Genomic DNA, 22,854 nt, shown 5'->3' on the forward strand with positions numbered 1-22,854 from the left:
GGGCTCCCTGCTCCGCGGGAAGCCTGCTTCTCCCTCTCCCACTCCCCCTGCTTGTGTTCCCTCTCTCGCTGTGTCTCTCTCTGTCAAATAAATAAAATCTTTAAAAAAAATAATAAAAAATAAAATGTTTTGGATATGGAAGTATTACAAGAGAAACAATTTCAAATATTACTTTGTATGTAAATGTGTCTCGATTTGTTCCTCGGTCCGGGGCTCTGTGTTCAGCTTACATGTCCCACTTGGTCCAAGATGTTATTTTTTTCCGTGTCATGAAGGAACGTTGACAAATCCAGGACACTCAGCAATTTTGCTCTATGAGGAAACTTTTGGGCAAAATGAAAGGAGCCAAGGAACAATAGCAGTCATTCTTCCTTCCTTCTCCAGCCACGCCGAGGAGACAGTGGGCCAAGTACTGGGGGCTGACAGCCAGTTGTGGACATGTCCAGGATTCTCCCGCGAAGGGTGACATCTGCCCCCGCTCCAGCAGGGCAGGGACACAGGCACGCACAGGGAGGGCACGCAATCAAACACAGAAGACTTTCTTTGCAGCACGCAGGACAGATGGATCATGCTGCCAGGGAGGGGCCGGCGTTTGCTAGCTGGCTAAGGTGGGGTCGAGGGACACTGGATCTTGCTCAGGAAGTTTTCTCAGGGGAGGCAGGATGTGGGGTTCTGCAAAGTGACATCCAGAGGAAAGCTAGGGCAGGGGCGCCTGGGTGGTGTGGTCAGTTGAGCAGCCGACTCTTAGTTTCCGCTCAGATCATGATCTCAGGGTCGTGAGCTCGAGCCTCGCGCTGGGCTCTGAGCTCAGCGCGGAGTTTGCTTGGGATTCTCTCTCCCTCTCCCTCCCCCCCTCCCACTCATGCCCTCTCTCTTTCTCTCTCTAAAATAAGTAAATACAAACTTTTAAAAAAAGAAAAAAAATAGGAAAGCTAGGGCAGAGAGGGGGTGGGTAGCTCTCTGTATCCCCTGGACTGAGAAGCAGGAGACCTCGATTGAATGGAGCTCCTTTACTTGAGGGGAAAGCCCTTGCTCGGGAGGTGACCCAGTTGCTGTGACCTGCTCCAGGCCCACGGGACCTGTGGTGGAGGGAGCTGCACTTGGACCCCTGGGGTCCCTGGGAACACAGACTCCCTAGAACTGGAAGGAAGTGGTACGTGGTCAGAAAGCGTGGGTCTTCGAGAAGAGGCCCTCTGGGAGTTCAGATGAGGTGTAACAGAGCAACTGACCCCTTGACTCGGCCAGCTCCTCCCTGCAGCTGGAGGCCCCCGGATTCAGGTCCGACGGGGTTGCCTCGAAGATAGTCCCATGTGGTGGCGAGGGCAGAGAGGTGTATGTCACACAGAGACTCAGCAGGATCCATTTCATGCCTCACCACACATCTGATCAGCTGTTCCCTGGAGGAGAAGCAAACACTCTCGTGGGCAGGACACTGGCCACTGCGGGGGCCTTTGGGGCATGAGGGCCGAATTCCTGAGGTCGCTTGTCCCAGAGCAGTTTGCAGCCTGCAGGGCTGTTCTCTGGGCCTTGGTGACTCTGGCTTCAGGGGCCACGGGAGAAGCGACCCTCTTCCCCTCTGAAAGCAGAGTTCATCCTGACAGAGGAGTGCCTCCCAGCAGTACAAAAGGGCAAAGCCTTTAGAACCTCTCTGTAGAACAGCTCTTACCTACAGTCTCGTCCTACACTCTCCCAACCCACGGAGCCACACTCCCAGAGGGTGCAGGTTGGCGGGTCTTCTCCATCTTCCTGTCCCCAGTGCCGCGCTGCAGTGCTGGCCCATGCAAGGTGTTTGGTAGAGACTTGATGGATGGGTCAGTAAGCCTGAGAGGGAGGAGGAGCGATGGGACAGACCAGGCTGGGGAGTCAAGGAATACCTTGGCAGAGCTTAGTCCCAGGGAAATAGAGACCCTGGTCCCCTGGGAGGCTCCCCAGCGGTCCTTTGGGGTCGGGATTTGCCACGGGCTGGTCTTTTCCAAGCGTGCACCCATGTGTGAAGCCAGATGAGAGCCCCAGCGGCAGAACCTGATCTGTCAAGGAGAAAAGGATGCTCCCGGGATCGGGTCCCTCTGCTCTGTCTGCAAGGAGGGGCCTCTCTGGGTGGGCATCCCCTCCACTCCTGCTCCCCTCAATTGTCTTTGCGACAGTTCTCGTACATGGACAAAACCGGCCACGGCTTCTCTTAAACTAGCCGCTACTTCCTCTCTTCCTGGGGGAGGAAGGCAGCTCCCACCCGGGGCCACCCCGCTCCCTGTAACCAGCCTCCTTTGGCCTCACTGCCTTATTCCACTTAGGCTGTCCTGCGACAGATGCGCTGGGTCAGCTACCCTGCCGAGCACTGAGATTCCACAAGCGTACTCCGTTGGTCTTCCTAGGGGAACCTAGTACACCAGCCTCTCCCACATACTTGTTTTCAAGGTAGCTTCCCAGGTGCTGCCTCTTTTTACTCCTGCGGTTCGGTTCGCATGGCTGTCTGCCCCAGTAGCCTGGAGGGGAGGAGCTTTGTTTTCCCAACAGTTAAAGCACCGCCTGGCTTAAAAGTCCATCAGGGGCCTCTTAAAAGTTCACCAGAAAGCAACACTATCACGCGTTACGTTTACACAGCAGGACACCTCATGGAATCTCATCCCCGCTCTCTTAAACAGGCTCAGGACACGTGGGGTCCGGTCCAAGGTTATGGGGTGAATGTGAGCTCCAGGGGGAGAGACGTCTGTTTGTTCCCCACTTACCAGTCTCTAGGGCAGTGCCTGGCCTGCGAGGTGCATTTGACTCTGAACCGTCTCCTGGTTCTCTCAGTCCAGGAATTGCAGACTACAGGCCATCCCTGCCTTATGCTTCCCTCTTATCACTTGGAAGAAGCCAACATCCTCTCCCCCGAGAAAGCCTCCCGAGGAAGCACGATCTAGTGGGGTTGAGGGACTAACGAGTAAATCCCAGCCCCTCTCCGCAGTGTGGTGTACCTGTCCCCTGTGCTGAAATGAGTGCCTCATGTATCCAAGTGCGTGCCCTCACGTGTGCACCCTGATGTCACCCTTCCCAGATAAGCCCCCGAAGGCTCCCTAAGGCCACCAGCCTCAGACTCTCTTAAGTCGCTTCCTGGCCTCCAGATTCTACGAACGGGGACCTGTGTTGCTGGTCACACCTCGAACCTGAGCCCTCGGACCTTTCGTCCTCCACCACAACCGTATCATTTTGCCCTTGATGGGCTGTTTTGTGTTTGGTCTTCTGGCTGTTCTATGAGCTTGTTTTGTCTTCCTCCCTAGATAACAAAGTCAAGGCCAGGGGCTCGCTGACCAAGTAACAGAGGCAAAGGCAAGCTTTTTTGGGCTCGCATCATCTGATTCTTATTAAAACCCTCCCACTTCCAGGCGGCAATCCTTTATCCTTGTCAACAAGAAGTTTATCAGCGGGGCTGACTTACAGGCTGGAGGGGCGACCTCGGTTCTGGGGAGGGGAAGAGGAAGCACTGTCAAAAACACTCTATAGGTTATTTCCATAAAGTTTTTGTATTTGGTTTTTTTGGGGAACTCCCAGACACATGGGCCTTGAAAACCAGGAGGAAGATACAGCAAATGGGAGGAAGGAAGGGGGAGGTGGGAGCAGAGCAGGAAGGACCGAAGACGGGGGAAGGCACCGTCGGATTCGGGACATGGGAATCACCAAGGATGGTGTTCACTGGGATTTGGAGAAAGCCCTTGGCACACATCCAGGTCAGCGGAAGCCACCACCCCAGACCTGGCTCCTGTACCAGGATCTTCCTACCCTGTTCTGCCGGCACCACCTGCCCCCCCAGTCATCAGTCCACACCAAAGGAGACCAATACTTTACTCACATACTAGGAATAAGCCAGTACAAAATACATTTAAAAAAAAATTCACTTGGTACTAAAAATCCCGAAGTCCCTCCCCAGCCCACCCGGATCCCACACATCTGTGTTCTTCGCCGGACAGCCCCTGGGTGGGACTCAGCTCCTCTGGGCCTCCTGCAAGAGCTTGAGCAGAGGGTCATCGGCCCTGAGGGCGAAGGTGAGGGTGCGCTGCTGGTAATGCTCCGGGTCACACTCCAGGTTCTCGATCACATCTGCTAACAGATGAGCCCGCTCCACCCCGGAGCCGGGGGCCTCGAAGCCCAGGGCCGTGAAGTGCACGTGCAGGTGGTAGTAGGAAGGCAGGTAATGCAGGTACACGCGGAGACGGTCTCCCCTCACCTGGTAGCGCTGCAGGATGGCTTCCTGATGAGAAAGAGGGGTGGCAGGAAAGGGGTCACTGTGCTGCCCCCAGGCCCTCCTCTGGCCCTAATCCCCGGCTGGCCTCTGGACAGCTGACAAAAGCCCTCCAGAAAGCCCTCCCCACAGTTCGCTGCAGGTCCCTGTCTTGCATTCTAGGGAATCAGCAAAAGCAGGTGACAGCAGCAAACAGGGGCTTTTCTCCCAAATGAAGGGAACGGGGGCCTCCGTTAAGGTTCCGCACTCCAACCTCGATAAAACATTGAAGCTCCTCGAACAGTGGAGCTCCGAACGTGCTGCTGGGAATCTAGAAGTCCCAGTGTCGAAGGACAGGCCCCAGATGTCTAAGACTATGGGGACTGTCCTCCCCGTGGACGACTGATGCCGACTTAAATCACCGAGTAGGCGGGAGGGGGGCCTGTATCCCCTCTTAGCGTAGAACAGAGTGGAGCTGGGGAACAAGGGTGACAGGGATGGGGCTGAGCTGAGGCTTGGTGGAAGACAGAGAATGGGGGAGGGCACATGGGAAGGGCTGCCCCTAGAAGACCCAGGGAAGATCTCACTGGACTCCCGGTAGAAGAGGAAAGCATTGACTTTGACCCTGGCTCCCTCTGCCCATCCCCCACCTTGCTCAGGGGTAGGGCTGTTTCTACCAAGCTCCCGTTCTGGAGCCTCCAAGGCTTGGCATTAACAGGAGACTCTGATTTCCACTGTGGGTGAATCCCTGAGGAGGTCAGAGGTGAGGAGAAAAAGACGAGGGCCTCAGTGGGCTCAGAATACACCCCACAATTACATCCTACACTTGGGACTCTGCCTGGGGCTCTCTGCAGTCGGGTGAGGCCAAGGGCAGGGCACCCAGAGGCCTTCTGGGGGTAAGTATGGCTGGCCTGTCCGGGCGAGGCTGCCTGAGCTGCCAGGGCAGGTGGAAGTGTAGGCCCAGCATCTCCCTGAGAGAAAGACGCCATTCTGCCATCCAGAGGCTGTTTCAGGAGAGAAACGAATTACTCCACTCAGAGACGGGTGGCCGGAGAGGCAGCAATGTGGGCCGGCAGGAGGGAGAAGGCCAGGTAGGGTGCAGTGGCAGGCAGCTGGGGTCCAGAGGTAGCAAAGAGTGGATCCAGGAAAGCCCTTCCCCCAGGCCTGCGGCAAAGCCACTGAGAGCAGCTCCCCTGGCCGGGCACCCTGGTGACTGCTGGGCCCTGGCCTGGGGCAGCATCTTTGAATCCTGAGTGGAAAAAAGACTGGCAACCACCCTACAGAATGGGATTTAGCAGCACCCCATCCACACGTCGAGGCCCAGGGAGGTGAGATGACGAGTCCTGCCCAGGGTCACTCAGGTGGTGAGGGTCAGAATGCCAGAACCAAGACCACGAGCCCAGATTCTAGACCCTCCTCCCTTGCCTCCAGGGCTCCTCTTTAATTTCATGTGATCCAGCAGATATCCCCGTACGAAGCACCCCAGAATGCCAGGTGCTCCAGAACTCGGGCTCTGGCCTCAAGGCAGAGGAGGAGGTACAATGTGCACACATCGGAGCTGGGGACCCATCTGGCCAAGAAACACGTCTGGCACGATGTGGTGGTCATGAGCAGACACAGGGGGTCCTGGGAGAAAAGGGGGTCCCAGAAGAGACCTGCAGGAGAAAGGCAGGGAAGCAAAAGCGGGAACCCAGGCAGAGGAAAGGCGGCTGAAGGCAGAGCTGGAGGGAAGGGCAGGACCAAGGAGTCCCTCTGAGGAGCCCTCGTGGGGCCCAGGGACGGGCAGCCAGAGAGGAGCCCCGTTCACAGACGGGCTTCCAGGAAGGATGAAGAAAGTGGCCAGGGAACACACCGGAATTAGAAGAGAATTCCTCTGGGCTTCGGTGTGGATTTGGCCAAGGCAACTCACCTGGCCCTCCCGGAGGATGTTCCTGAGCAGCGGCAGGTGCTCTGGAGCGAGGTCCCGAAGCGATCGGATGCCCCGGCGATGGCAGATGGCAATCAGGTACAGGTCATCGAGCTGCGCAGAGATCGGCAGCGGTCAACCAGGCTCAGCGGCGGACAGAGCCAGGGGAGGCTGCCCATCCTAGAATCCCTCACAGAAGCCAGGGAGCGCCTGCCCCCAGGCCTGCTTCAGTGCCATCCATAGGCGATCCCAGGGAGCCCCTGGCAAGGGGGGCCTCCACATGCCTGGGATGTGCGGGACAATCTAAGGACAGAACTTCTGTTCGCTCTTGCTACTCAAGAATACCATATGGGGGGGGGGGGCGCCTGCGTGGCTCAGTCATTAAGCGTCTGCCTTCGGCTCGGGTCAGGATCCCAGGGTCCTGGGATCGAGCCCCGCATTGGGCTCCCTGCTCCGCAGGAAGCCTGCTTCTCCCTCTACCACTCCCCCTGCTTGTGTTCCCTCTCTCACTGTGTCTCTGTCGAATAAATAAATAAAATCTTTAAAAAAATAAAATAAAATAAAAATATCATATGGGAGTATTTATATACTCACAGAGCTGATGGCGGGGTGGGAGAAGGTTCAAGAAAGTGCCAAGGACAACTCTTTCCCTCCAAGAGTTTATGGGCTAACAGCATGTACATAAGTAGCTACTACAAGACATAAAGTGATAAAAGTAAAGGAAGAAAAAAGAAAGACTAGCTAGCTAGGTTGATCCAGACAGGCTTCCTGGAAGAGGAGGCAGGGGATCCAGGTCTTAAAGAAGAGGTAGCGTTTAGAGAAAGGGCATGCCAGTAGAAGGACAGTTAAAGGAAAGGCCCAGAGGCAAGGAAGTATAGAGCAGGAGGGGGGAGAATAAGCCACTTGATTTGTCTGGAGTCCAGGGCAGGGGAAGGGGTGTAGAAGGATTTGAAGGGCGAAAAGGGACCCTGGGGCCAGCTTAGCAATGAGCACCGCCAGAGTGCCAGACCTTTTTCTCTCTTCCCCTACCACATAGGGCTCAGAGAGCACCCTTCCTGCTGTCCTTCCTGAAAACAGCGCCCGGCCGAAAACCTGGAGGTTCTAACAGCGCAAAGAACCAAAATCAACAAGGTCTTGTGCCAGAAGGCAAATGAACCCTTCCTCTGCCCAGAAAACCTTCCCGCCCCTCCCCGCGCACTTGAGTCCTGGCCCTGGCTGATGATCACATCCATGTGCGAGGCAGTCCCGGGCCGCCAGGGCTCCATGGGGCAAGGCCCGGCAGTGGGGAGGGGGGAGGCCTGCAGCACTCAGCTGAGCGGCTACATTCCTCAAGGACATAATCCGGGGACCGTGAGTCACCCAACTGAATCCCCCAGGGCCCCAGTTTGAAAACCGAGGAGGTTTCCCATATGGTGCCTGTTGTCCAACTGTGGACAAGGTAGTCTCTTCAGGCCACAGACATTCCTCTCTAACAGTCGGGGCCTCTCAGCCTCACACCTGCTACAGATGAGCCCCGTGGGAAGCTCCCAGCAAATGGCTAAGCTGTGCCTGCCGAAGCTGCAGTTTGCCCACAAGCTCCTTCTAGACTCTCCCTCCTCAGGGCCTGTGCCCAGGACTCACTCTCTCTCTCTCTCTCTCTCTCTCTCTACTAGGAGCCCCAGGAGAAGCAGGAAACAAAAGTGCTTGAACTTGGGGTGTCTGCGTGCCCGTTGGTATCTTCAGCTGTTGTTATGTGTCACTGTCCCAGACTCTCAGATAATAGTAGCATTTGTTTTAGATGATGGCTGCTGACCAATCACAAGCATGACATTAAATCACACCTCTCTGCTCCACAGGCATGGAATGAAGCATGAAGCCGGCTGCCGGGCGTCCATCACAGGCTGTGTGAAGGAGGGAAACCCATTCTTTGATAGCAGACATGACCTCAGATTTTCTGCAGGCAGTTCAAGGGCACCCCCCCCCCCCCCCGCTCCCGGGCCCAGAGAAAGGGTCTGAAGCAAGCTAGACAAGGTCTCAGGCTGGTATCCCAGAAGGTGGCCCGCCGATCACTCCGGGCAGGTCAGACACCATCAATCTCTTTTTACAAGGCAGGACAGCCGACTCAAAGAGCCTCCTGGCAAGGGGCAAGAAGGAGAGTGGCTGGAGCCTTGGAGAGCCATCTCTCCCCCTCTGGAGTGAGCCAAAGGAAGAGTCTCCTGGTCTGGGCACTTGAGATCCAAGAACCGACCTGAGATAAACTGAAAGTACACACTGCGTCCACAGAGACAGACAGAGATACACTTACACACACAATATGCAAAGACTACCCCTGGGAGGAGAGACAAAGAAATCCTCTCTCCTGAGAAACGGTCCCTTCGGGGGGAGGGAACTGGAGGAATGTGGGCTGAGGGAAGGACTTCCACCGAGCTATTTGTACTACTTGCATCTTTACTGTGCGTCTGTGAGGAGGGGGCAGAAGGCAAGCTGAGGACAAAGCACAAGCTGACACCCCGCAAGGCCCCGGCCCCAGGGGGGACATGTGTGACACTCCTCAGCACTCCCCACTGCCCTACAGCAAAGGGAAGGAAAGACAAATGGTTAACTTCGAGAGATTACACTCCCGCAGGACAGGAGTCTCCCTCAGTTTACAAATGTCTTAGTGATTTACAAGAAAAAAGCATTCTTATCAATAACCTAACTTCCAGAAGGAAACTCCCAACTGTCTTAATGTTAATGCTTTGCTAGAGGGAAAAACAACCTTAACTTGACAATGGCAAGGCCTCCAATATCTTGTAGGTCCTCTTTTGCATAGGAAGGTTCTTTAGAAAACCTCCCTTTTTCCTTACCCCCAACCCCCAAGTATATAATCAGCCACCGCTCACAGCCCCGGGGCAGCAGCTCTTCCTGCCCAAGGGTCCTGTCCCCCTCTTTAATAAACCACCTTTTGGCACCAAAAAAGCCTCAAGAATTCTTTCTTGGTCGTTGGCTCCAGATCTCACCTACATTCCCCAAACTACATCACATGTATTAACTAGACCTTAAAAAAAAAAAGGCAAATAAAAGAGAATATACAGGCAATTTCTTACAAGAACTGGGGAAGGGCTATTATAAGCTCCAGGGAAGCAAGATTCTCTAGCATTTGACCAATATATGTGGAGTGGATAGATGGGTAGACGGACGGATGGATGGATGGATGGACGGACGGACAAAGAGTCTTCTTTAATCCTGGGTCAGCAGTTGGGAGCATACCCTTATGATATACATTTGGGAGAAACAGCAGGAGGAGATTCCAGGGTGGCTAGGAAGGCTCCTTAAAGCAAACACCAGAGTACTTCTTTCCTCAGTCCGTGCCCACTGCCCCCCACCCCCACCCCCATACAAGAACAAAGAACAGACGTCCAGGCCCGGTCTGTCTCGCCTGCTGGCTACACTGGCACAAATTCTAAGGGAGCTGTTGATTTCAGTATTCTGTCACAAGCCAGGGATTCCAAACAATGAAATATGGCACCACCAAGAGACAGGCGCTAATTAAGCAAAGGTTAAGAACAATTGCACCTGTATGGCCATCAAAGTAAGTCTGACATTTAAACAGGCCTATTCATAAGCCCCGAGGGTGAGCCACCCCAGCCCTGTGGCTGGGAGCCCAGTGCAGTTCCTGAAGACTTTTCTGTCTTAAAGGGGACAGACAGACAGGGCAATTCCACCGGCAGGCCCAGCAGGATGCCTGCCAGCACAAGGTCAAAACGACGCTGTGTTTTCTTTAGTCTTCAAAGATCTCGCGAGGTAGAAGTTCCTCGTGCTTCATAGCCCATCTCCCGTGCCCCAGTCTGTGACCCGGGCCTTCGGGCACAGGGCTGCTCATGGGGCAGATGGGGGGCTTGCAGAGCTGCACAGAGGCGTCGCCCAGAGCTGTCACCGTCATTCCTATTCTGTGGCCTTGTCCTAGCTCCCCAGACAACTCCAGAGCCAGGCCTCGCTTCCTCCCTCAAGGCCTGTGGTGGGGATAAGCTGCAGGGCTGGGGGTGGGGGGAGTGGACACAGGTACTCTGGCAGCCTCCCTCCACTATCCACCCTACCAGTGGGCAGTCACCTCCTTTGGGTTGGTTGCCATGGCTCCTTCCTATCAGTGCTTCGGATCACAGGCCTGCCTGGATCTGCTGGTGTCCAGGGTTCTAAGTGCTCCTGGAAGGGAGGGTGGCCAAGCCACTTGGCTGGTTAAAGAATGGCCCCTGTGGTTATGGATGCAAACATCACCCCATTCCTCACCCCCTGGGTGGGAGGAGAGCCAGGAAGAACTTTCAGTTGACACCTGAAGGTGTAAATGTTTGTACACAGCTCAGGCCTCCATTGTTGGTGAGTTAACACCTGCTCAGAGAGACCAACAGGAGAGAAAAGGGCAGGATTAAGGAGGACCAGCAACCTGGAGCAAGTCCTGGGAGACCAGAGAGCCCTAGCAAGAAAGCTTTTACCTGCTGTTGGTTCCACTTGAGGTCAGGGATGAGAACAAAGCCATCAGAGGGGTCTGGGTTCTCAAAAACTATCCGGTCAGCTTCTGCCTTCTTATCGAGAATGTTGTATACCCACTGGAAGGAGGGGAAGAGAGAGGGTTCACAAAGCTGCTCACGACCTCTGGGGAAACATCACAGACTGGGTGGGCTAGGGTATGCTCTCTTGGGCCCCTCCAGGGAGGACAGCCAAGCCATAAAGGGCCACGAAGCTCAGGGGCGTCTACACTCAGGCTGCCTTGTCCCCATCGCTCTGCTCTTAGGGGCCAACCCCTCACGGGCACTGCAGCTCGGATTGGGGGGCTAGCTCTTTTGGTCCTTCCTGTGGACATGTCATGGACATGCTCTACTTGGCCTCACAGGCCTGGTCTGCGTCCATCCCCTCCACTGCCCCCAGGACTCAGGGACGGCTGTCTCCATAGGCCCCTGCCCACTTTATTCAGGACCACTGGCAAAGATAGTCAGAAGGAGCTCCTTCGACACAGCAGGACAGGAAAGGCTGAGGTCCCAGACATTAATGTGTGTGGGCTTCCCACCCGGCTGGTGGGACTCTCCCTAGCGGTGGGCTTGGTGCCCCGGCCCGCGTGGAACCACAGGAGTCTCAGCTGACGTGGGCCCTGCGTAACACAGCAGAAGTGGCACAACCCAGAGACGGCAATTACACAGACCTTTCCTGTCACCCCAGGGCCTCCAGCCCCACCCCCGCAGACTGTTTTATTAGCTGCTGACAGTCTTCAGAGAACCCTTCCTTGAGTTCTGGGTGGATCCCAAGGGTCCTGGTGGCCTCTCTGAAGAAGCCAGCCTGCAGGGAGGTTAAGATATGAAAGCCCCTTGTGCTCACAGGGCTCAAATCCATCCTTCTCCACTTCCCCAGAGCTCTGAGTCAACTCTCAGCTTGAAAGTTGAGAGAGGAGCCTGCTGGAGAGCCAGAGACAGGGCAGCGGCTAGGCTGGCCCTCAGGAAGGGCCTCCCAGCTCGCTGAGGGGGCGGATCGGGAGGCCAGGGCACCCACACAACCAGGCCAGTGGCAGGCTCCCTTGCCCGCCCCCAGAAGCTCAGGCACAAGTGGGGTCCACGAAGGCCAGGGCCGTGGGGGCTGTCTGGAGTCTGCATGCCTCATCCCAAGTCCACATCCTCGGCTCTCAGCCGGCATGGCTAAGGTCAAATGTGACTATGTGAGACAGACAGGAGGCAGCAGAGAGTACCTGCCTGGGAAGATCAGGGCTCCCAGATTCCCCCCACCCCCAGTAAGGCCCACAGGTCAGTCACAGTGTGGCCCACCCACTACAGAAGAGGGGCCTTCCCAAGAATGCTGGCTGTGCCACCTTCCTGGGAGTGGGCTGGAGGGCAGCCAGCAGCAGCTTCCTCAGGCAGCACAGAGACCACAGCAATGCCCAGCCCAGCGTGTGGAGACTCTCCCACGGAGGCATTTCCTTTCCCACTGCAAGGCTCACTGGGAATGTGCTGCAGGAAAAAAAAAATCAGCCGGAACCTGACCCAAAGTACCTCAAAAGTAAAGGGGAAGAGGGAGGGGGATGACCACACTCTGTGGAGAGCCCTGGAGCAGCCTCCCTGGGGCCCTGGCTTTTCTCTTGCCCACAGATAAGCCGCCCCCACTTGGACTGTAAAGCCGTGTGGTAGTCGATAGAGAACAAACTGGTTCTGGGGCCTACCAAAGCTTGGTTTCCTCAGCCACCTCCTCCCTAACTAGCTGACACCTTGGGTAAGTGTAAGTACTCTCTGAGCCTCAGTTTCCCCCTTTGAGAGGGGTGAATGATACGTCTACATCAGGGTGGAGTGGAGTGTAAATGACTGACAGCACCCAGCACAGTGGAGGTCCCGAAGGGCAGAGGACAGTGCTTGGAAAGCTCCCACATGAGGTGGCGTCAGGCTGCAACCTTGTGATGACAACAGGCGCCCTGCTGGAGGGTGCAGCACTGAGAGAGGTGAGCAAAGGTGTGGTGGTGGTGAGCAGCCCTACCCTGTGCCCCGTCCTAAGGGTCACCCCCCCAGCCCCGGACTCCCACTCCCACGCACTGGTGTCCCCGTGTGGCAGGTGAGGAAAGAGCAAGCACGAGAAGTCCACCCAATTCCAGCCCAGAACCTGGCCCCAGAGCCCACACTCCAGGCCACATGGGGAAGGCCTCTGGGAGAGCGGGAGGGACGGGAATCTACGTGGAGTCCCAGGCCAGCAGCCTGGCTAGGAAAGGGAGGGAACCAGGGAACAGAATTCACATAAACCGCAGGGTGGGGGTGCATGTAACGGGCAGTGAGCCCATCAGAAAGCAAGCCCGGGAGACTCAGCCAGCCCTGGCTTCTGGAAGGCACCTGGCACGGCTTCCTCACAGTAGGTGACACTGGCAACTCTCCTCCCTGGGGATATCTCACTCCCCGCTCACTCTGCTCCTGCTTTTCTGCTCACCCACGTGCTGGCCGCTCCCCTCCTGGCCGCCCTTTACCTGCCCACACCTCCAGCTGCCTCAGCTCTGCACTCCCCTCGCCCCGGCCCTGGAACGGGCCCTGCATAGGCACACGAGGGCAGCGACCATTCTGGCGTCTAGTGAGCACTGCGATCAACAACAGGGATGTGATCTGTGGCACCTCTCTCAATCCCCACTGGAACCCCAGTCACATTTTCCAGACAAGGAGCTGGGCTCAGAAGTGCAGGGCACTCACTGCTCTGAGACAGCAGAAGCAGAATCCAAATCCTGGGCTGACACTGAACCTCAGCCTGACGACTCACAGACCAGCAGGTTTAGCCTGATGGTCCCTAACGGTCGGCACCCAGAGGTCCGACGGCATTATTTACTGAGGAGTTACAAGCACCTCAAATTTGAGGAGCCAAAGAGGGTTGTCGGCTGATAGCGCAGGCGCTGGGCTGACACTGCCTGGCCGTGAATCCCATCTCCAAAGAGCTGCTGAGAAGATTCAGTGAGGTGATGCACACCTCACAGAAGGCTGGCACCATCCCTGGCACCTGGTGAGTGCTCACAAGCCCCAAACTAAACTGTCTGCCACATAAACCCTCTCCACTGTCCGCGTCCCCCGACCTGGTTGAAGATCCCACCACCTACTCTTCGCTTGCCTCTCCAAATCCGCCACCTTCGAGCCCTGCTTCTCAAATCACTGCTGCAGCCTTCCGCGCTGCTCTGGCCTCAGTCCAGACCCGCGCTGGCCCTTAGAGCCTTCCCGCTCCCACATTCACCAGACTCCAACAATTCTTTAAATCTCACGGAACCCATATGCTTAAAACCGTTTAGGGGACCCTCAGTGCCTATGGCAACAGTTCTGAAATCTGATGATCATTAGAAACAGAGATTAAAAAAAAAAAAAAAAGACTTCCCAGCTCCACTCCCTGAACATTCTGATTTAGGAGATAGGGAGTAGGGCCCATGCTCTGTATTTTTAAAAATCTCCCCAGGCAATCCTGACGATCAGCAAGGTTTGGGAGCTCCTAGTCTCCCGACAAGGTGCACCCCACCTGCTCCTGGACCCTGCCTGCCTTCTCCTGTTGTCTCCGGTCAATCCTCTGGACCTCTGTGCCTCTGCACTTGCTCTTGCCTCTGCCTGGAATGCCATCCTCTGACTTGTCCACCTGGCAAACTTCTCTTTGCTCCTGAAAACCCAACTGGCCGATCCCTTCCTCTGTGAAGTCCCCCACTGTCTGAGCTGATCACCCCCCTTCGTGTCACCACTGAACCTCGTATACAAATCACCCATGGGATAGTATCCCATCCTATTGCACTGGTCAGAAGACCCATGTCTGTCTTCCCTACAGGACTCTAGGGGCATTACAAGTGTTTACCTTGGTGACCCTAGCAAATGGCCTGGGACACAGTAGATGCTCAGTAAATGTAACAATTGCTGTCAGTTGAGCCTTGTAAACTTAACTAGAAGTAGTAAAAAAAAAACCCAAAAAAACAAAAACACACGAATGCTTGTGTCGAACAGAATTCCGTAGAGTAGTAGAATTTTGTATTATTTTCCAAGAGGAACTAGACAGTGGTGTATAAGAAGATACACATACTACTCACACCAACTTTAAGAGCTTCCTCTTTTGGATCCCCTATTTGTGTAATAGGTGCCACAGAACATAATTCCAGAAGATCCCTCTAGGACCCTGGAGAGCTGCAGCTATATCTAAGAAAATGGAGGCATTATCTCCTTTCCACTTAGAAGACAGAGCAAGTGCAGGGACTTAAAAAAAAAAAAAAAAAATCAAGCCAGCTTGAGCCAGAGGAACTGGTGCAAATACGGCACAGGGGGGCCAGGGCTAAGAGCCGGCAGGGTCGTTCCCTATGGGAAAGCGGCTGTCGGCACACAGGGCCTCCTGCATGCCCACCAACCACCCCTCCCTTGCTTCTCCCACGTGCAAGTTATCTGGCAGGGCCCCCCTACCCAAGGCCCCCTCCCTTCTCTGGCCTGGGAGAAATGGCGCCTAGTGTCCTGTCTGTGAGCGCCCGCCACTGACCTGAATCCTGGGTAGTGGGGTGAGAAGCGCTCAAGGAGAACAAGGGGGAGTGATGGAGAGACAGAGATGGTGAGAGCCAGTAAGTGAGCCAGGAAACGCCTCATGCATCATATTTAATGCTGAGCATTCACTCGGGGCCAATTCCAGGCTCTGGCTGGCACAGGGCCTCGGCCCAAAGAGAAGTCGGGATCTCTGAGCTAAACGGCCTTGCATCTGGTCTAGTAGCTGAAGATGCTGCCGAACCTCACATTAGCCCCTGAGAGAAGAGGTCCTGCACTGAGCCACTGCGGCCATTGGGATCCTGCCCTCTGGGGAGCGAATGCAAGGGGAATGGGTGAATGAAGTTTCTACTCTGGGCCTCGACTCCCAGAGGTGGAACTGGGAATAAAAGGCTCAACTGGGGTTGGGGGACGACCCTGGCATTGGTCTTGACCCATTCACAGACCCAGGTGAGGGCAGAGCCCTTCTGAGACGGTTATCAGTGCTGCTAGAGACACAAATTCTTCAAAGGCCTGGAGGCTGCTCTGAGAGTCCCACAGAGCCTCAGTGAACGCTCAAGATCAGGGTCAATTTCCTTCTCAGTGAAGCCTCTCTGACCATCCTGGATAAAAGAGTGACCACCTCAGCCCAGAACTCCCTGTGCCACTCAGTCTCTCCCGTCTTGTGCAGTTACATCTGCATTCGTGTGCTGACCCCTGCACCAGAGCCCCAGGAGGGCAGGTTTTCCACTGTGCTCTCTGCCCGACCCCAACCTGTGGGACGGTGCTGGCCCCTGACAAAGCCTTGAGAGAGATCCACCAGCCATAGGGAGCACTCCGTGTCTGTATCCCCTGGACCAGTCACCTGGATGCTGAGGCTCTGGGACTCCAGGTGGGGTAAGGTGATGTTCTTGTAATCGCTTCCCGTCTCTCGCACCAGGTGGAGGTCCTGGCGCAGGTACTTTTGCAGGTGCTTCTCTGTGGCAGGGTAAACCACGGTTGTCTTCACGTCTGCAATGACAAACACAGCCCGCGACTGCAAAGTGAGGTGCACTCTCTGCACAGGCCTGTCACACTCTGGTCCCCAGCACAGAGTGGTGACCCCAACCCCATCTCTGATTCCCTAATGAGAGGAGCCAAAGACTAAGAGGTTAGAGTCAACCGGAATCCACTCCCATTAGGCGCCTCATGCTGGTCAGCTCATGAGGTGAACTATACTCAGCATCTGGAAGTCATAGGGTTTTCCCTGGCGGGTCACTGGGCCCCCCTCGCCACCCTCCCCCCTTTATGTTCTCGGCACAGGAATGAAAGGTTTTGGACACTTGTTACATAGCAAATTTCTTGGTATGTGGCTTTCTGGACCCAAAGCTGAAAATCTGACTTAAAGGTAAGTGGCCTCCCCTCCTGCAAAGCAGTAGCGCATAGCACAGTGGATAAAGGCACGGACTCTGGAGCTGGACCGTGTCTGTTCGAGTCCTGGCTCTGCCTGTTCCTTCCTTGGCACCCTGACCCCGGCCCAGTTATTTAACCTTTCCAAGCCCCGACTTCCCCATCTGTCAACTGAGGATAATAATAGCTCCTATGCCCCAGAGTTGGGAGGATTAAACAAGTTAATACCTGTGAAGCACTTAGAACAATGTCTGACACAAAGTAAATACAATGTCAGTGCTGGCTATTTTTAATCGGCCTGTCTCAACCTTGGCACCATTGACATTTTGGCCCAGATACTTCTTGGTTGGAGGGGCTGTCCTGTGCATTGCAGGATGTTTAGCAGGACTGCAGGCTTCTGCTGGGATGTTAGTAAAACCTCTTTCCATCTGTGACAACCAAAAATGCTTCCAGACATTGCCAAGTGTCCCCTGAGGGACGAAATCGCCCCCAGTTGAGAACCGCTATTTTCATCAGCAGGAAATCTTGTCGTTTTCCCAAACAGACTCTAGGCTAGAGTCCCACTCCAACACCACCTGGTTTTGGTTAAATCCTTTTCCCTATTTCTAATAACATCTGCTACAACTGTTATCATTTATATGTAGTGCTTCAATATAGATGTTAAGGGCAGGAAACGAAAATGGTATTCTTTTTTTTTTTTGAAGATTTTATTTATTTATTTGACAGAGACAGACACAGCGAGAGAGGGAACACAAGCAGGGGGAGTGGGAGAGGGAGAAGCAGGCTTCCCGCTGAGCAGGGAGCCTGATGTGGGACTCGATCCCAGGACTCTGGGATCATGACCTGAGCCAAAGGCAGACGCTTAACGACTGAGCCACCCAGGCGCCCAGGAAAATGGTATTCTAAAATCAGTCGGGACGCTTCTCAGAAGGCCCGTGTCCTCCCTGACTCCCTTACCCTCGATTCAGAGAGCTCTCCCAGGGAAACCCGAGGAAAGCCCAGCAGGTACATTTTAACACACCAGGAAACTCCCACACTCACCTACATACCTGCAGGCCCAGCCAAGATGCACCCACCTCTACTTTCGTACTTGGTCTAAGGAGGTAGGTGACTCAAATCCCCATTTCTCAGGTGAATGAAAGGGGTCACAGGTGTCAGGACTCACCTGATGTCATGCCGTGAGATGTGGCAGAGGCAACACTGGACCTGGAATCTCCTTACCCTAAAGCTGGTGCTCTTCCACCACCTGCCTGCCGGCCCCATATTACTCCAACAGCCCAGTGGAGAAGGCCCGAGGTGCTACACCAAGCACATGACTTCTGGTAAGGATCAAAGGCCCTGGTCCATCGGCTCTGGGGGGCAAAGCAGCTCAGCGCAAAGAAACAGGCCCTGGACCTGAGCTGACAAGCTGCTCTCCCCTTCCTGACTGTGTGACCTTGGGCATATAATCTCTCAGAGTTCCTGTTTCCGCATCTGTTAAAGAGTGGTCATAAAATCTGCCCCATGGAGTTGTCATCAACATTAAATAAAACATGTCATCTGGACCATGGGAGGTACCTTGTTATCCCACTTCCTGGGAATCTCTGGATCTGACCCTGAAAGGGAGGCACAGAGGCCTCCTCCCAACGCTCTGGGCAGTAGCAAATAGATCCTCCTCACTCCCAACACTCCCTAAGAGCCAGGCGTGACAGGCTCAAGTACACCAAGGACTCAAGAGGCAAGAGAATGCCACCAACAGACCGAATGGCATCTCCTTGACTCTCGTAGTGGGCTCTAGATAGATCCCTTATCCGAGTGTAGCTTGGCAGAGAAGAACAGAGATTCTGGCGCCAGTGAGCCTGGGTTCCAATCCGCACTTCACAGTTACGTGACAGGGACATTGTTATGAGAAGTCAGTAAGCAGCAGATGGGAAGCCTTTAGAAAGTGCCCCCACACAGAAAAGTGCTCTTCAGATGCTAGCTCTCCTTGTTGCTGTGTTTGCGGTTACTTTGGTAGCCCGGGCTGGTAAAGCTGTGAGTGACGGTGTTCCCTCAGTACAGGGGAGATGGCCGGGGACAAAGGCAGTTGGAGAACAGCCTGTCCCACTGGCCAAGAACACACAGCCCTGGGCCCACGGCCTGCCACTCCCTGGCTGTTCCAGATCAGAAAGCCGCTGGGCTCGCGAGCATGCCCCTGTCTGCCAAGGCTTGTCAAAGACTGCCCAGCCACCCAGGGTGCTGGGAAGCAGGGGCCTCCCCAAGCCAGCCCCCTCCTGCCTTCCCTCTCAGCGGGAGGGAAAACACAACAACGCAGTTTCCAACTGCTCACTTCCTGCTATCTTTCTTCCTTTTCTGAGAAACTCCGGCCTGGATGCAGAAGTCCCACTGGTGGACCCCGGGCCCCCTCAAAGTCAATCTACCCCTCGGCGTCTGGTCTCTGTCAGACAACCCCCAGAAGCCCAGGGCAGGCGCGGGCCGGCCTCACACGCTGGCATCAGGGGTGAGGGCTGGCTTCCGTGCCTCCTGAGGGGCTGCACCCCTCAAACCTGGACCACTCCCCTGGCTTCCTGTCATGGTTGACACAGCCCTCGGCCACCCTGCCCCAGCCCTCTCTCCAATGTCATTTACTATCATCTCCTCCTTGACGTCTCTGCCCAAGCCACACGGACCTCCTTACAGTCCCACTAACGCACATCCCATCTCTAGATCTCTGACCAGCTGCTCCCACTGCCAGGCAGGCCTCCTGACCGGAGTCAATGGGAGGGCTCTCCGGCAGCCCGGCTTAAGAAGCTCCCCGTACCGCGGCGCTGCCTGTCGTGCTTGCCGGCTTGCCTTCTCCTCACACCTCCCTACCTGACAATACAGTACAGATTTATTGCCTGATTCCCCCGTGAGAATGGACCTTCCAAGAGGACAGGGGTTTCTCTCTGCCTTTAAATAGTTTAGGGGCGCCTGGGTGGCTCAGTTGGTTAAGCATCTGCCTTCGGCTCAGGTCATGATCTCAGGGTCCTGGGATTGAGCCCCGCATCGGGCTCCCTGCTCGGCGGGGAGTCTGCTTCTCCCTCTGCCCCCCACCCCTGCTCCTGCACTCTCTCTCAAATAAATAAATAAAAATTTAAAAAAAAAAAGGCTTTAAATCATTTTATCCCCAGCACCTGGAACGGCACTTGGCCTACAGGAGCCACTCAGCAAATACTGAACAAGTGGATAAATGAATCTGGCCTTTTAGACATTAAAACCAGGAAGAGCAATTTTGAGCCAACGTTGAATAAAATCTCTCAGATAAAAATCAATGCTTCCCAATGCTAAGTTTCTCATTGGCAGGCAAAAGCAAACGTTGGTGTCTACCTAAATGCCAAATCAAGATGCTGACCTGCAAGTGAACCTCATGAGAATTTTGGTCAAGTGTCAACGCCCAAAAAATGCTCAAACCAACAGGTAAAAATATGTTGGGGAACAGGTGCCCACACACAGTCTCAAAACTATTTCCCCATAGATTATTTATTAATGACAAAGGGACCAGGTGACCAGAGTTAACATCACTCCGAATGGGACACACCGACATCAAGTGCCTCCAGAGGGATGTGCCGTGCTATTCCGGCCAAAGATGCGTGATCTGAATCTGATCATGAGGAAGTGTCAGCCAGCCCCAATCCAGGCACATTCTGCAAAACACGTGAGCTTTACAACCCTTCAAAAGGGTCAAAGTTGGAGAAAACAAAGAAAGACAGAAGGACTGTTCTGCATTAAAGGACCGGATTGTGGACAAGGGAGGGGAATCCTGTTGGAAAGATGATATTAGAACAACTAGTAAAATGTAATAATGGTCTCGACATTACGAACAAGCTTTGTATAAATGTGAAATTTCCAAATCGATCACTTTACTCTGGTTCCTAGGAAATACACACTGACGTGCTTAGCAAGGAAGGGTTAGGGTGTCTGCCACTTACTTTTCAGTAATAACAGTAGTAACAAAATATCATATGTATATGTGGAGAAAGAAAAGGCAAATGTGGCAAAACATCAACAATAGGGCTTTTTTTCTTTTTTAAGATTTTATCTATTTGTCAGAGACAAAGAGCGAGCGAGCACAAGCAGGGGGAGCGGCAGGCAGAGGGAGAAGCAGACTCCCCGTTGAGCAAGGAGCCTGGTACAGGACTCAATCCCAGCACCCTGGGATCATGACTTGAGCTGAAGAGAGACGCTTCACCAACTGAGCCACCCAGGCTTTCCAACAATAGGGCTTTTAGAAGGGAGTTCCTTGCACCATTCTTACAACTTTTCTGTAGGGTTGAAAAAAAATTTTTTTAATAAAAAGTTAAAAAAAAAAAAGATGCTGGTATCCTCTGGACCCTCAGAGCTTACTGCCAACAGACATACCAGGCACTGTTCTAAGTCCTACGTGTATATTAACTCATTCACTCCCCACAACCAATGTGAGGTGGGTATTATTATGATTCCCATTTCACAAAGAAAGAACCTGTGGCACCCTCGCTCCCACTGCTCCGTCTGACTCAGGACCAGGCTTCGGCAGTGGTACCATGGTGCCAACCCCTGTGGGTCAGCAGATGAGGCTTGACCTTCCTGGTGCCCTCTGCCAACCTCCACTTAGCAAACTCACTTAAGGGGGCCACCTGTCCAGGGTGAGAAGGACCTGGCACCTTCCCCACCTTTTCCCTATGGCTAGAGAACAACAAGGAACGTCCCACTCCTGCCCTCCTACTGGTATTCTTTAAAAAAGAGAGAGAGAGAGAGAGAGAAAGAAAGAAACACACAAAAACCAAAAGCAGCTTGGAACAACACCAAACCCCTCAAAAACCCATCTCTCATAATATTCGCAATACAACACAGCTGACCCTTGAACGACACGAGTTTGAACTGCATGGGTTCACTTACACAAGATGTATTTCGATAAAAATACAATAGGGTACTGGCCTAATGTAAGTGTATATTGTCTTTGTTAATGATTTTTTTTTTTAAGATTTAATCTTTTTATTTGAGAGAGAGAGAGTGAGAGACAGCAGGAGCAGGTGGAGAGGCAGATGGAGAGGGAGAAGCAGACTTCCCCGCTGAGCAGGGAGCCCGATGCGGGGCTCAATCCTAGGACGCTGGGATCATGACCTGAGCCGAAGGCAGGCGCTTAACTGACTGAGCCACCCAGGCGCCCCTCGTTACGATTTTCTTAATAACACTGTCTTTTGTCTAGCTTACTGCGTTGTAAGACTACAGGAGAGGATACACACAACATAGAAACTACGCGTGAATCAACTGCTCGCGTCACCAGCAAGACTCCCAGTCAACAGGAGGCTGTCACGTTTTAGGGGAGTTGAAAGTTATGTGTGGATTTTCAACTGCATGAGGGGTTAAGTCTGGGGAGAGGAGTAAAGTTTTGAGGGAGTTTTAGCGGGGAGTTAATTTAGGTGGGAGTGGATTTTCAGCTGCATGGGGGGATCAGCACCCCTAACCCTACTACATTGCTCAAGGGACAATTATACATTAAGAGGATTTCCCTGATACTCCTTATGAAGCCTCCCCACTTCGCATGCTTTTTCAAGCTTGGTTTTTATTTTTAATTCAAGGTGGGCTGGTGCATAGGTCAGAGTCATGTGAAGTTTGGTTTTAAGTCTCCTGCTCTTTCCCACCCACCACTTTCAATTCTTCTTGGCCAGTTCTTTGCTTCCCTACTTCCACAGTTCTAAATTACACAAGGTCTCTTTGTTGTTCCCCCTTGACTTTTCACTTTTACTATTACTTATTAACTTCCCATTATGGAAGATAAGGGTTTAGCTTTTTTACCAGCATGTGCACACATGCACACACACACATACTCCCCCGCCGACCCCCGTCCTCACAATACTACTATGTCACAATTGCGGATAAGTCAGTATTCAATGTCAACACTACTATGACGATTTAAATGCTGTGCACTGCTGAATACTAGGACTGTTTTTCCTCTTTAGCACAGTTTTTGGTATACGGAGTTAGTAATTACTCTTTTATTTGTTCACTTTTCTGTAAACTTGTCACTAATTCACCCCCACACCCACTTCTTCTGTTTATATAAGTCTTTTTTTTTAAGATTTTATTTATTTATTTGACAGAGAGAGAGAGAGAGACAGTGAGAGAGGGAACACAAGCAGGGGGAGTGGGAGAGGGAGAAGCAGGCCTCCCACCGAACAGGGAGCCCGATGTGGGGCTGGATCCCAGGACCCTGGGATCATGACCCGAGCCGAAGGAGACACTTAACGACTGAGCCACCCGGGTGCCCCTGTAAATCTCCTTTTAATGTTAAAACCTGGGAGGAACACAAGCAACGTATCCTCCCAGAGCCTCTGACTCACTCCAGCAGGTGCTGTGCGGAGCTGTGCCCTGGGACCTCCACGCATCACTATCCTGGGGCTGCCTCCCCTACTTTGCTTCCTGGGTCCACTATCTCCCTCTTTCCTGTT

At 53.8% G+C, this 22,854-nt stretch overlaps 1 protein-coding gene across 1 annotated transcript in view; it reads right to left on the reverse strand.

The window, feature by feature from the left end:
* Nucleotides 1-3,484: 3,484 nt before the first annotated feature.
* DCPS (decapping enzyme, scavenger) overlaps nt 3,485-22,854 on the reverse strand; it is a 43,239-nt gene continuing 23,869 nt past the window's right edge. The window contains exons 3-6 of the mRNA XM_028120810.2: nt 15,903-16,048; nt 10,553-10,666; nt 6,108-6,218; nt 3,485-4,228 (exon numbers count right to left, since the gene is read on the reverse strand). Of these exons, the coding sequence (XP_027976611.1) occupies nt 3,962-4,228; nt 6,108-6,218; nt 10,553-10,666; nt 15,903-16,048 (638 nt within the window). The 3' untranslated portion in view covers nt 3,485-3,961. The remainder of the gene's footprint in view (nt 4,229-6,107; nt 6,219-10,552; nt 10,667-15,902; nt 16,049-22,854) is intronic.

This window comes from Eumetopias jubatus, unplaced genomic scaffold, assembly GCF_037043125.1.
Source record: "Eumetopias jubatus isolate StellerSeaLion01/CBP00866 unplaced genomic scaffold, mEumJub1_p1.0 scaffold_13, whole genome shotgun sequence".
Lineage (NCBI taxonomy): Eukaryota > Metazoa > Chordata > Mammalia > Carnivora > Otariidae > Eumetopias > Eumetopias jubatus.